The sequence below is a fragment of the Syngnathoides biaculeatus genome, chromosome 17 (assembly GCF_019802595.1).
Source record: "Syngnathoides biaculeatus isolate LvHL_M chromosome 17, ASM1980259v1, whole genome shotgun sequence".
Taxonomy (NCBI): Eukaryota; Metazoa; Chordata; class Actinopteri; order Syngnathiformes; family Syngnathidae; genus Syngnathoides; species Syngnathoides biaculeatus.
This window is the reverse complement of record NC_084656.1, coordinates 3,153,782-3,167,005: the sequence shown is the minus strand read 5'-3', so window position 1 is coordinate 3,167,005 and position 13,224 is coordinate 3,153,782. Positions and strand designations below refer to the sequence as shown.

Here is a 13,224-nt window from a genome sequence, read left to right as displayed (position 1 = left end):
TTACTCGCTATTGGTTCCTGCCATCCTGCTGCATCCTAATGATAAAGGTTATGGTTAAACTACTTCACTTGTCATAGATGGACTCCTCAACACGTCCATCTAGCCATCCATTAGCCTAACCGTGACCCTATCCCAGCTAGCTTCAAGCGAAAGGCGTACTGAACTTGTCACGAGTAGATACAAACACCATCAATGACCAGCAATCGTTCCCTCGCTGCCCGCACCAACGTCAGGCGAGGGTACACCTACCCCATCAGTGATTCTCCTCAACGCATCATGCAAGGTTAATAGACAGCGGTTGACCAGATTTGATGTGGGAGTTCAATTAATATTCAACAAGGAACTGAAAGGGGTACCACTGCTAAGCCATCCATCCATTTTCTTAGCCGCTGCATTCTCTGTAGTAGCTAAGGAAATGTGTGTCTATCCACGTAAAACATATTGAACTTTTTTTCTCTGTAACTCTTCCTTAACAACAATTCATTTACATTTATTGATTTTGCGTCAGAAACAACTTCAGAAACAACAACAAACAGCTTTACCCCACAAGTTCTCGATTGGATTAAGGTCTGGGGATTGGGCCGGTCACTCTGACATTAACTTTGTTGGTTTGCAACTAAGACTTTGCATGTTTAATAGGATGTTTGGTGTCATTGTCTTGTTGAAACACCCATTTCAAAGGCATGTCCTTTTCAGCATAAGGCAACATGACTTCAACTATTTTGACAGACGTAAATTGATCCATCATCCCTGGTACAAGAAATAGGCTCAACACCATAGTATGAGAAACATGCTCATGTCATGTTGCTTCCACCAACATGCTTCTCTGTCTTCGCTGTGTACTGTGGCATGAATTCAGTGTGTGGGGGTCATCTCATAAACTGTCTGAGGGCCCTGCACCCAAAAAGAATAATTTTACTCTCATCAATCCACAAAATGTTCCTCCATTTCTCTGTAAGACAGTTGATGTGTTCTTTGGCAAATTGCAGCCTCCTCTGCACATGCCTTTTTTTTTAACTGAGGGACTTTGCAGGGGATTGTTGTGAATAGATTAGCTTCACACAGACATCTTCTCACTGTCACAGTATTTACAGGTAATTCCAGATTGTCTTTGATCATGCTGGAGCTGATCATTGGCTGAGCATTTCCAATTCTGGTTAATCTTCGATCCATTTTGATGGTTGTCTTCCATTTTCTGCCACGTGACTGGTTTTGTTCTCCAATTTAAGGCATTAGAGCTGAACAGCCTCTATTTTTTTGCACCTCTTTAGAAGCTTTCCCATCTCCAATTAAACTTTTAATCAAGATACGTTTCTCAATTTCCTGACAGTCCTCAGGAAGAATAACCTGGGCACAAGGTCGTAGCTGGGCTTCTTCTGCTCATCTATCACAAAAATGCTGACATACTATGTCTCTGTTTGAGGCAGACAGAGTAAGGCTTCAGAGGACAGTCAGAACAACACAGAAGATTGTTGGCTGCCCTCTACCCTCATGGCAGACATTTACTACTCTCTGTGCCTCAGCAGAGCTCAGAACATTCTTAAGGGCACTAACACCCCGTTTATCAACTGTTCGAGCTCCTGCCATCTGGAAGGCGGTACATATGTGCAAAAGCGAGGACCATTCGACAAAGGAACAGTATTTTTCTGTGAGTCATTACTACACTGAACTCTTATCTTTTTGAGTGAATGGAAAGGCCTACTGATTTTGATATCTTGAGCAATCCTTTTTATGCACTCTGTTTTACACATTCATCTTTATTTATTAGTAATTTTTCCTTATTATGTATACATTGATTTTATGTTTGCACTAACTCAGGACAGGCTCTGCAATTTTGTTGTACAGTCATATTATGTCAATAAACAGAATTAATAAAAAATGTAAAAAAGTTGGCATCACATACAGTTTCTTGCGGAACAGTTCTTCTCAAGTTGTTAGGCACCGCTGTCATGATCCAAAAACAAATTTCAAGGTTGGTGACAATGCATTAGAAAAAGGCAATGAGCAACCCTGTAACGAGTGGCAGTTGGGTCGAATAATAGAGGCAGGTGTTGAGAAGGATGGGCTTGCCAGAAAGGTCTGACTGCACATGGCTGATCACAGTCTGAGAAACGAGGGTTGGCGCTTCAACAAGGTTATTGTAAAAAGAATTGTAGAGCGCCCAGTTCAAAAGGTTGTCCTACGATTAGAAAGCACCTAAAACAGGAGTAGGCAAACTTTTTGGCTCATGGGCCACATTCTTCTTCTTTTCCTTTTGGCTTATCCCATTAGGGGTCACCACAGCGTGTCATCTTTGATCAGGAGTGCCCAGACTTTTTTAACCAAACATCTACTTGGTGGGGTGTTGATGATGATGATGCTTCCAAACCGTTTTAAGGTTAATGTTATGTTACCTCCTATATTTAAAATACAGAATTAACCTTTTGTGTACTGTATTGTCTGTGCTTTCATCCTGGATCAGGCTTTTAAAATTACACACCATCTCATCCTGCACTTTCTACTTTGGCTTCAGACCAGACCTTTCCCACTCAGAAAAGAGAAAATCTCATCCAGTTTAACCACTTTTTGTTCGATTATTCACATAGTCCGACAGTCATTGCATCTTAAAACAACAGCATTTCTTTTTTAACTTTCTCCATTAATATCGAAAGTAAACATGAGCAGCATGTCCAGCTCGTCTTTGCTCTACGTTGCCCAGACTGTGTTGCTAACTAAAGCAGTGGTGGTGGACGTTGGTCATTATAATACACATCGATGGGCTGCGTAAGTACTGTAACATTTGTAATTATGAGTTGTACATCTTTAACAGCGAGGAGGGGAGGTGTAAGGTAAACTAGGAAAAAGAGAGTGTGGCAAAGCAACGGTCGTTGTTGGAGAAAGTTCCCTGTGCTGCCTAAAAGAAACCAATGTATGTGAATGGACCTTTCCAACCTGTCAATCACCCGTACAATAATAGCCAATCAGATACCCGCATTGTCTTAACCCCTGGCTTGACACGCCCCTGGCGCCATGTTGTTCCACAAGCAATACTGGTTGTCAGGAGCGTGCACTTGGAAAAGTTAATGTTACGAAGAAAATGGTGCTCAGATGCGCTTAGGGAACATGCAATTCTGATAAAAGATATTCTGCTAGGTTACGAGGGGCATGGTTGATTCATTTTCCAAAGCCTAAAACACAGTTGAAGAAGTGTCTACGATGGATTAAGGCTTGCAGAAGACCGCACGTACAACTAAATGTGAACAATATCAACAAACACAAGGCTGTATGTTCGAAGGTAAGTGAGGGAGAAGTGTGTTCTCTGAGTTTGATTTGAATATTATCAATGCTCTATACATTTCAGGAGAACAACTTTCACTTTGTTATCACTGACCTGCTGAATGAAGTGTGTAATGTTTTATGCAGATGAGATAAATAAATGCACAATGTCATGCAAGAGAAATGTCTATTTGCCCATTTGTATCACATCAGACTTTTAAGATAGAGCATTGGGTTCGATTACGAGCCGAGTCAAACTTTTTCATTTGGTGACTACGGTACTCACTGACTTAATCACCATTGTTTAAATTCACTTGTAGAAAATCGAACCTAACTCACTTATAAAGACTACAATGATATTACTCATGATCTTTCCAAGTAAAAAGTACTCACTCTGCTTTACATTTGCAGTACGATTCCACTATCTCATACTGTTGGATTTCAATATGAAGTTTGTGAGGCGTCAAACTTTTCGCCAACATTTTGCTGGAACTCTAAAAATGCGTCTTGCGCCGTCCAAAATCTTAATTCCATGTAAATATCCTTGCGTGAAATAGTTGCGACCTTTCTGTAGAACTCTCTTGGACAAATCTGACGAATTTGGCAAAAAACAAATCGCAATATTATCTGGAATACGCGATAGAGAATCGGCTTCAAACATGTTCTGTTCAGTCGCCATTTTGGAAGCTTGTGGCAACTTTAGCTAAGGTTGTGGCGCTTAAGATCGCCAGTCTGAAAGGTCCATTGTGCCATTGGATGTAACAACCAATCATTCCTCAATCATTGAATCAAATTGCAAAATGCCACAAACTGAATAGCTGTATGTTATACTTTTTTCCATTGGATTATTTGTATTGGATTATTTTTTTTCTTTTGCGTGCAATGGAGAACATTTGCGATGAGACTGTATTAGCGGTGCACAATTGCGCACACGCGCAGTTTAGAGGGAACATTGGCTGACGTCTTTTTTTTTTGGGCACGCCGTCCCGCAATCAACCAAGTCTGCCTCCTCCTGCACTCCCTTGTGAGGATAAGCGGCTAAGAAAATTGATGGATGGATATATATATACATACATACATATGTTTTTTGTTCTGAATCAATGTCGTACCAGGGCAGCACCGACTTCCGGAGAAAAATTCCCTGTGTGTTTTTACACACTTGGCCAATAATGCTGATTTTTTATTCTGATTACTTGGTAACTAAGTACACTACACAAGTTATGGTTACATCAACATGAATCAATAACTTAAAGGTCAAGTGTCATCCCAATAAACATTCTAAAATAGATATTGTAATGAAAAATACAAATAACATTACTCATTTCAATGTCTATACGAAAATATAAATATGAGCGGAAAGCGCGTCATCCATGCGTAGAATTGTGGAAGTGTCATTCGACACCCAAGTTTTCGCAATTTTGGCTGCATCTCCTGTCCGTGACGTCACCCTGGACATTCGCCATTGAAAACACGCTGTGCCCCCTACTGTGGGTGACGAACACGCCCGGTCTGACACGAAAGCTCTTTTCAAGGAAGAAAACATCTCACAACCGAGTATTACCCTATTGTTTCGAGCCATATTTAGATGGTATGCGATCGTGGGCAAACTGCCTCACCGTCTGATCCACTTCTGCGGCGGAGATCAGCCATCTCGGCCTAGCACTGCGATGAGCCACCCCGGCCGACAAGGCTGGCGGCTGGCTGCGACGAGCCACCCCAGCCGCAAGGCCGGGAAGGCCGAGCCAGCCGCCAGCCTTGTTGGCCGGGGTGGCTCATTTTTAGCGCCGAGGGGGCTTATCATGGCGGCAAGCCGGATCGCTTTATGGCATTGTTCATAGATGCCGCTGTCGCCAATTAACAACACCGTCGAGCCGGGGCGCTTTACGGCGTTGTCATCGCACGCAGCTGAGTGCACCATTCTCGGCAGAAACCGTACAACGCGCACATTGACATATTTAGCACGCCTGTCATACGCACGCAGATCTGTTGTTACACTATGAGAGACCGATTAGGTGGTCCGTGTACGTGGCACCTCGGCCGGTGTGGCTCATTTTCGTCACCAAGGTGGCTTATTACGGAGCCGAGCCGGGTTGCTTTACGGAGTTATAGTCGCATGCAGCTGAGTGTGCCATTGTCGGGAGCGTTGTTCATAGCCGCTGCCGTCCGTGAGCCGACGCGGCAGCCTTCGCTGGCGAGCCGACACAGGAGCCTTCACCGGCGAGCCCGACGCAGAAGCCGTCCAACGCCCACATCGACATATTTAGCACGCCTGTCATCCGTACGCAGATCTGTTGTTACACAATGAGAGACCGATTACGTGGTCCGCCCCAAACTATTATTTTTTTAGTAGCTGTATACCCACCTACCTGTCATTTGGAACCCACGAAGCTCTCATCCTTTGCACCCCTGCAATCTGTTTTTCACGACGAAGCGGGTCTCTTGGAAACTTATGAAGGGTAAATCCATCCTCCTAAGTGTTCAAGCAATGTCCAGCAATTCAACGAGCCGGCATTTTGGCTAATACGAAGGAACAACAAGCTAGCTTCCCACAGGTAAAACTAATTGAAACAAACGAGTCTGCTGGAGGGTGCTCCTGCTCCGTATGTCACTTCCTGCTTCTTCTTGAAAAAGTCCCTCGAGAGGATTTTCATGGCGGGAGTTACAAAAAGCCATATACGTCAAAATCATGTTTTGTGGTGAAAAAACAGATGGGTCCATACCGGCTGCTGTTTTTTACAGCTACAACAAAACCAAAAGCTAAGCAGTTGTGTTTAGAGGTGTGTCCACTGCATGCATGCATTTTGGTCTACAAACCCTTGGTAAACCTCTCTTGATTCCCCAAGGCCTCCTCCTGCATTCCAGGGTGGAGGGAAGTGTCTACTACAAATCGATTCAGGGTAGGCATGCATTTGTTTCAATCATACGCAAACTGTTGCAGCCCATGCTCAGCTAAGTTGCACACGACAGGTCACCTTTTGTGATTTGTCTCAGTTAATTTGATACCCACATAAGCTGATTTGTTGTGTTTAGTTGTGACTAATGAAACAAACTAAGGGGGGAATTAACTGTACTTAGATTGGTACTGAATAATGGGTGGTTGTGTGAAAACATTTCTTTTTTACCTTTTTTTATCTGCAGTGTTCCCACTGTTACCTTGATAAAGTAAGTTACTTTACTAATTACTTGATCTTCAAACTAGCTTAGATACATTACTGATTACAGTTCTCTCCCGTTATCCACAGGGGTTAAGCTCCTGACACCCCCGCAAAAAATAAAAATCCATGAATAATGGATGCAGTACTAACATGCCTATGCATGATGTGGAAAAATATGACTCCAAATCAGTTTGGCACGGTCTACAATCGCTCACCAACTACAACCAACATTCACCACCAGTTGAAAACAAAAGCGGGCTAGACAATGACCTACATAGCTTTTACTGCAGATTCCAAATAGACACTTCCGCACTACGCACCCACCGAGCCACATCAAAAGCTGCACCACCTTCCTCTCCACTGTTTAGCATCCATGAAGGGGACAGTAGACAAATATTCAAACAACAAAAGATCAACAAAGCACCGGGCCCAGCCCTCGTGTCCCCATCCTGCCTCAAAGTCTGCACAGACCAACTTGCTCCTGTCTTTGCAAAGATCTTCAACAGGTCTCTAGAACTGTGTGAAGTACCAGCCTGCTTCAAATGCTCCACCATTATACCAGTCTCCAAAAAAGCAACAGTTTCAGGTTTTAATGACTACAGGCCTGTTGCCTTGACATCTGTGGTCATGAAGTCCTTTGAATACCTTGTCCTGGACCACCTCAAGAGCGTCACAGGTCCCCACCTGGACCCACTGCAGTTTGCCTATCGAGCTAACAGGTCTGTGGATGATGCAGTCAACATTGGTCTGCACTTCAAGACTGGAGCTTTGGTGAGGTCAACACAACCTGGCGTTGAACACGCTAAAGACTGTAGAGATGATTGTGGACATTAGGAGGCAACCTTCAGCACAGCTGCCCCTAACGCTGTCCAACTGTCTTGTGGCAACTGTCGAGACCTTCAAGTTCTTGGGAATTACTATCTCAAAGGACCTGAGGTGATAGACGAACATCAACTCCATCCTCAAAAAAGCCCAGCAAAGGATGTACTTCTTGCGGCTGTCATCAGCACCAACTGTCTTTCCATTTTTCACCTGTTCAGTGCCTTTCTAACTTCCCCCTTACTAATCATTGCCACTTCCCAGTCATTCACGCTTGCCTCTTCTACTCTACCTTCTCTCCCATTTTCTTCATTCATTAACTTCTCAAAGTACTCTTTCCATCTACTTAGCACACGACTGGCACCAGTCAACATATTTCCACCGCCATCCTCAATCACCTTTACTTGCTGCACATCTTTCCATCTCTATCCCTCTGTCTGGCCAACCTGTAGAGATCCTTTTCTCCTTCTTTCGTATCCAACCTGGTGTACATGTCTTCATATGCCTCTTGTTTAGCCTTCGCCACCTCTACCTTTCCTCTACGACGCATCTCAATGTATTTCTTACGCCTCTCCTCAGTCCTCTCCGAATCCCACTTTTTCTTTGCTAATCTCTTTCCTTGGATGACTTCCTGTATTTTAGGGTTCCACCACCAAGTCTCCTTCTCCCCTTTCCTACCAGAGGACACCCCAAGTATTCTCCTGGCTGCCTCTCTGAATACCTTGGTAGTCGTATTCCAGTCTTCTGGGTGCTCTTCCTGTCTATCTAGAGCCCGTCTCACCTCTTTCCGAAAGGCCACACAACATTCTTCCTTTCTCAACTTCCACCACCTGATTCTCTGCTCTACCTTTGCCTTCTTAATCTTCCTACCCGATACCAGAGTCATCCTACACCATCCTATGCTGTCGAGCTACACTCTACCCTATCACTACTTTACAGTCAGTAATTTCCTTTAGATTACATCGTCTGGACAAAATATAATCCACTTGCGTGCTTCTACCGCCGCTCTTGTAGGTCACTCTATGTTCCTGTCTCTTCTGGAAATAAGATTGGATGTGATGTGTGCTGTGCCGCAACAGAGGCTTGATTACATGGGACACCATTTATGCCCAGCTCTGATTTCTCTGATTTATCTTAATCTCATGAAGAAATAGCAGTATCGGTTGATCGGGAAGACGGAGGAATACTTCCAGACGCAGCAAGTGCAAACCAGTGGATTCCCCCATTAATCCAAATAACAGGACAATCAGCCCACCTACACGTTACTGTACATTTAAACTTTTACCATCAAAGAATATTTTGTTTCCTCGAAGACATCATTATCTGCAAAATGTAATGAGATCATACACGAAAAGTTTCATATTTTTAATGATAATACTTTGGAATGTAAGCAATATTAGTTTGATTGTTCGGGTTATTGAAGAGCTGTTCTTATATTCTGATGTTGGAAAAATCCCCAATATAATGTAGTTCAGTTCTACAGTTGCTTATTACTCAAAACAACTTGTCACAATACATGATTTTTATATCTAAAATCAGGAAGTAGTAAGATTTATTTACCTCTTAATCCTGGTAGTTTATCCAAGAAAGAAACGTGTCTGCTCAATTATGAATGTCAGAGATAGTACCAAATTTGCTGCATGCTGAAGTATCTTTAATACACGTCGCTTTCTTTTCAAGTATTCATAATTGTACAAAACAAAGAGAACATCATTAAATGTACTCACTAATAGCTACTTTTTTTTGGCCTTTTTTGTGCACACGAGAATACTTTCCATAACCAATACTTTCAAGCTTTGCATTGTGAAGACAGTCAGAGGAACTTTCTCTTTTTTTATGCTCAGTGGTGGCTCAAAAGACAGAGGGACTAAAATGGTCCAACAGGTTTTACAACAATCTTACTGACAACATTTCACAATCACATCATTGTACAGCGTGTAGCTACAAGCAACACACTATACTGTTGTCAGGTTACACATGGCATAGCTCTGTGTAATAGAATCTCCAATACATTTTATCCCAGTATAATTATGAATTATGAAACACCAGATAATTTGTGAATTTGGTCAAACAAAAGCAAGCCACAAAAAAACTAAAAAACACACCATCCATCCATTTTCTTAGCCGCTTATCCTCACAAGGGTCACGGGGAGTGCTGGAGCCTATACCTGCTGTTAACGAGCAGGAGGCGGGGTACACCCTGAACTGGTTGCCAACCAATCACAGGGCACAAAACACACCAATGAGCTAAAAATCTGAAAAATAAATCAAGACCCCATTTTTTTTAGATTTGGCTGTTTTGTCATGTACATGGTGCTGAAGCAATGCTACATATTGAGTATTTGCAGACCTTATTCTGTAAATATCTACCACATTCTGTGTTGGGAAGACTAATTAGGGGTGCTGCACATCGTGACGCACAAGTAGATCCCATTCGGGACAGCTGGAAACCAGACCCAATCACAAATATTAGTGAAAGGTACTGCTGTTTATATAGACCAAAGACATTGGCAGTGACATGCTAAGAATTGTAGTAACTTTAGCACAGACAGAACCTCATCCATCTGTGAGCAGTAAAGCAGTAAAGAAACTTCCCTTCTTGTTTCCTTTGTGACATAAAAACTCCATCCATTCCACTTTCTGAAGCACTTATCTGCAGTAGTGCTGGAGCCTATCCCAGCTGTCAGCGGGCAGGAGGCAGGGTACACTCTGAAGTGGTTGCCAGCCAATCACAGGGCACTTGGAGACAGACAACAGTCGCACTCACAATCACACCTAAGGGCATTTCAGACTCTTCAATGTTTTTGAGATGTTGGAAGAAACCGCAGGGCACGGAAAAAAACCACAGAAGCACGGGGAGAATATGCAAACTCCACACAGGCTGGCCTGGGATTTGAACCCAAGTACTCAGTACTGTGAAGCCAAATCTCTCCAGCTGTACCACCATGCTGCTGAATCGAAACTCATTAAAAAAAAAAAAAAAGCTCAGTGCAAACACAAATCCAGCAATCATTTAAGTCTTCAAAGTTTGCTACTACTCATTACTGACATCCTTTAATTATTTTGATATTGATACTAATCTTGAGAAATTAAAGCCACATTTGTAAGAGTGAATATTCTTCACTGGATTTCTTAACTAATGGCAAGAAGTACGACTGATTAGACCCTCAACCTCACAGTGCATATCATATTGTACGCATTAGGGAGCAGGACAGGTGGAAAACAGCACTGACAGGACATAATGAGTATTTGGTCATGCCTTCTGGATTAACCAATGTCCCTGCTGTTTTCCAAAACTTTGTCAATCATGTCTTGAACGACATGTTGAATGTGTACGTTTTTGTATATTTAGACAATATTTTGATATTTTCCCCGGATGTAAAGATTCACGTTGTTCATGTCCGTTCTGTTGCAGTGGGCTGCTGCAAAATGAACTTTATGTCAAGCCTGAGAAATGTGAGTTCTACCAGGCGTCTGTGTCTTTTCTGGGTTTTGTGCTGGATCAAGGTGAGATTAGAACGGACCCCTTGCAAAGTAGATGCTGTGTCAGTTTGAGGCACCAATGTTCTGTATTTTTTCCAGCAAATTGCTATTAAGCTGTGTTCGGGTAGGTCAAACATGAGTCACCATGTAAATAGTGATAAACTACTGTACTATTTGAGTAAACGTTACTAAATATTGGTCTAATCCTTGACACACATACTTGGAGAAACGTTGGAAGCAAGAGCATAGTTTTCTAAAAGTTCTCTCAGTCTCTTATTGTGCAAGAGTTCTTATTATCATGGGGTATACCGTAGTTCCACTCTCTCTGAGTTATTTTCAGCAGTCAGCACCCAATTGACATTACTGTATATTCCTTTACATAAAGTTGAGCACCATTACAATTCACAACAGAAGGTCTGTTTTGACTAGTTTGAGCATGAAAGACTTGTGTGAGAACATGTAAGTTAATACTGTGCCTTGTAGTTTTATTTTTAAAATGTAAGGTGATTTTTGTCGTTCATGTGCATCATTCCACTTATTACTTGATTCAAGGACATTATTTTTATATGCAGAAACATGTATGTGTATCTATCCATTTTCTGAGCTGGTTATCCTCTCGAGGGTCACGGGGGTGCTGGAGCCTATCCCAGCTCTCATCCGGCAGGAGGCAGGGTACAGCCTCAAATGGTTGCAAGGCACACTGAAGCAAACAACCACTCGCACTCATTATCACACCTAAAGGCAATTTAGTGCCGCCATTACATACATTATACAGTACTTTATTATAGCTTTACCTGATGGGCCCTCTGACACACCAACTGATCCCAACGTCTCAAAACCCAGGTTGAAGTTAGAGCACGTTTTTCAGGAAACAAAAGAGTGAAATATCTCTCACTGTACTGAAGGTTAAGTGCAGCACATGGAGAAATATCGGCTACTTTTTTAGTGATTAAAAAAACACTACAACACCAGAATTGCGTACGTAGATCAGCTAAGTTGTGACCGTAAAGTCAGTAACTAGCCATTTGAGTTGGGTGCGTTTATGGGAGGCAACAATGTTTGTGTAATGATGTGTTTAATACCTGGATGATAGGATGACAAAGTCCCCACCGTCGATCAACCGGATCTTACAGAAAAGTACTCCGTTGACAAAAGGCACTGCCGTAAGCTCCTCTAAAGTGAAATGCACTTGAAACTTGAACTTCTTCTTTTTCGTCAAAAAAGACATTGTTCTCAGGTAATGGAGTGCGCTCCCGGTTTTTTTTAAAAAAGGAGAAAATTGTATTTGGCTTCACAGCGGAGGTCGGAATACCTTCGCTTTTGGGTTATTCATCTCGGTATTCTGACCTGGAATACAAAAGCACATTTGTGATACATCATAAGAATAGGATACGCATATGGATTATAAAAGCAGTAATAACCCATCTACACATTCAAAAAACATAAAACCGAAAAAACTAACAGAGCCCTATATTTGGGAGGCTACCAGTGAAATCAAAGTAATCAGCTGTGTTTGGTTTTGTAGAATACGAGTAAAATATAAATTGCATGGCTGTTTCTGACATTCTCGAAAATAGCTTCCACGCAAACACACCTCCACTCGATTCATGTTTAAAAAAAAAACAAAAACACGACGAAACCGTACCTTCAACCTCAGCCGGTTATAAAGTTCAGGTATGGACCTTTGAGGAGAACTGCGGGCTGCGTATGGGGTACTTTTTGGACCCAATGCCACGGGACGACCTTTTCCCTCCGATGTCGAGTACAACTTTGATCGGCCAGGGAAGCACTTGAACTTATCACATGGAGTTTAGGGACTGTCCATAAAGTCAAAGTAATGCTACACAAACGAAAGTAGTTCGAGAAAAGGTGAGAACGCCAGTATCAGGTAAAAAAAAAAAAAAAAAAAAAAAAAAAAAAAATTATATATATATATAATATATATATATATATATATATATATATATATATATATATATATATATATATACACACACACACACACGTACACACACGCACGCACACACGCATCCATTTTCTTCGCCGCTTATCGTCACAAGGGTCGCGGGGAGTGCTGGAACCTATCCCAGCTGTCAACGGGCAGGAGGCGGGGTACGCCCTGAACTGGTTCCCAGCCAATCGCAGGGCATATTGAGACAAACAACAGTCGCACTCACAATCACACCTAGGGGCAATTTAGAGTGTCCAATTAATGTTGCATGATTTTGGAATGTGGGAGGAAACCGGAGTGCCAGGAGGAAACCCACGCAGGCATGGGGAGAACATACAAACTCCACATAGTCGGGTTGGGGATTGAACCCGGGACCTTAGCACTGTGAGGCCAACGCTTTACCAGCAATATTCATAGATATTCAATCCCAGCCCTCCCTGAGTGTAGTTTGCATGTTCTCCTCGTGCCTGCGTGGGTTTCTCCGGGCACTCCGGTTTGCTCCCACATCCCCAAAAAAAACCATTCATTGGACACTTTTAAATTCTTTCCAAGTGGGATTGT

General features: G+C 42.5%; 1 protein-coding gene across 5 annotated transcripts in view; it reads right to left on the bottom strand.

The window, feature by feature from the left end:
* LOC133491085 (early estrogen-induced gene 1 protein-like) overlaps nucleotides 1–12,487 on the bottom strand; it is a 45,962-nt gene extending 33,475 nt beyond the window's left edge. For all 5 annotated transcript variants that reach the window (XR_009792348.1, XR_009792350.1, XM_061801979.1 and 2 more), the window contains exons 1-2: nucleotides 12,358–12,487; nucleotides 11,795–12,059 (exon numbers count right to left, since the gene is read on the bottom strand). Coding sequence is in view for 3 of the 5 variants with exons in the window: in XM_061801979.1 (XP_061657963.1) it covers nucleotides 11,795–11,940 (146 nt within the window). In the remaining 2 variants the exon portion in view is untranslated. The remainder of the gene's footprint in view (nucleotides 1–11,794; nucleotides 12,060–12,357) is intronic.
* Nucleotides 12,488–13,224: the final 737 nt, after the last annotated feature.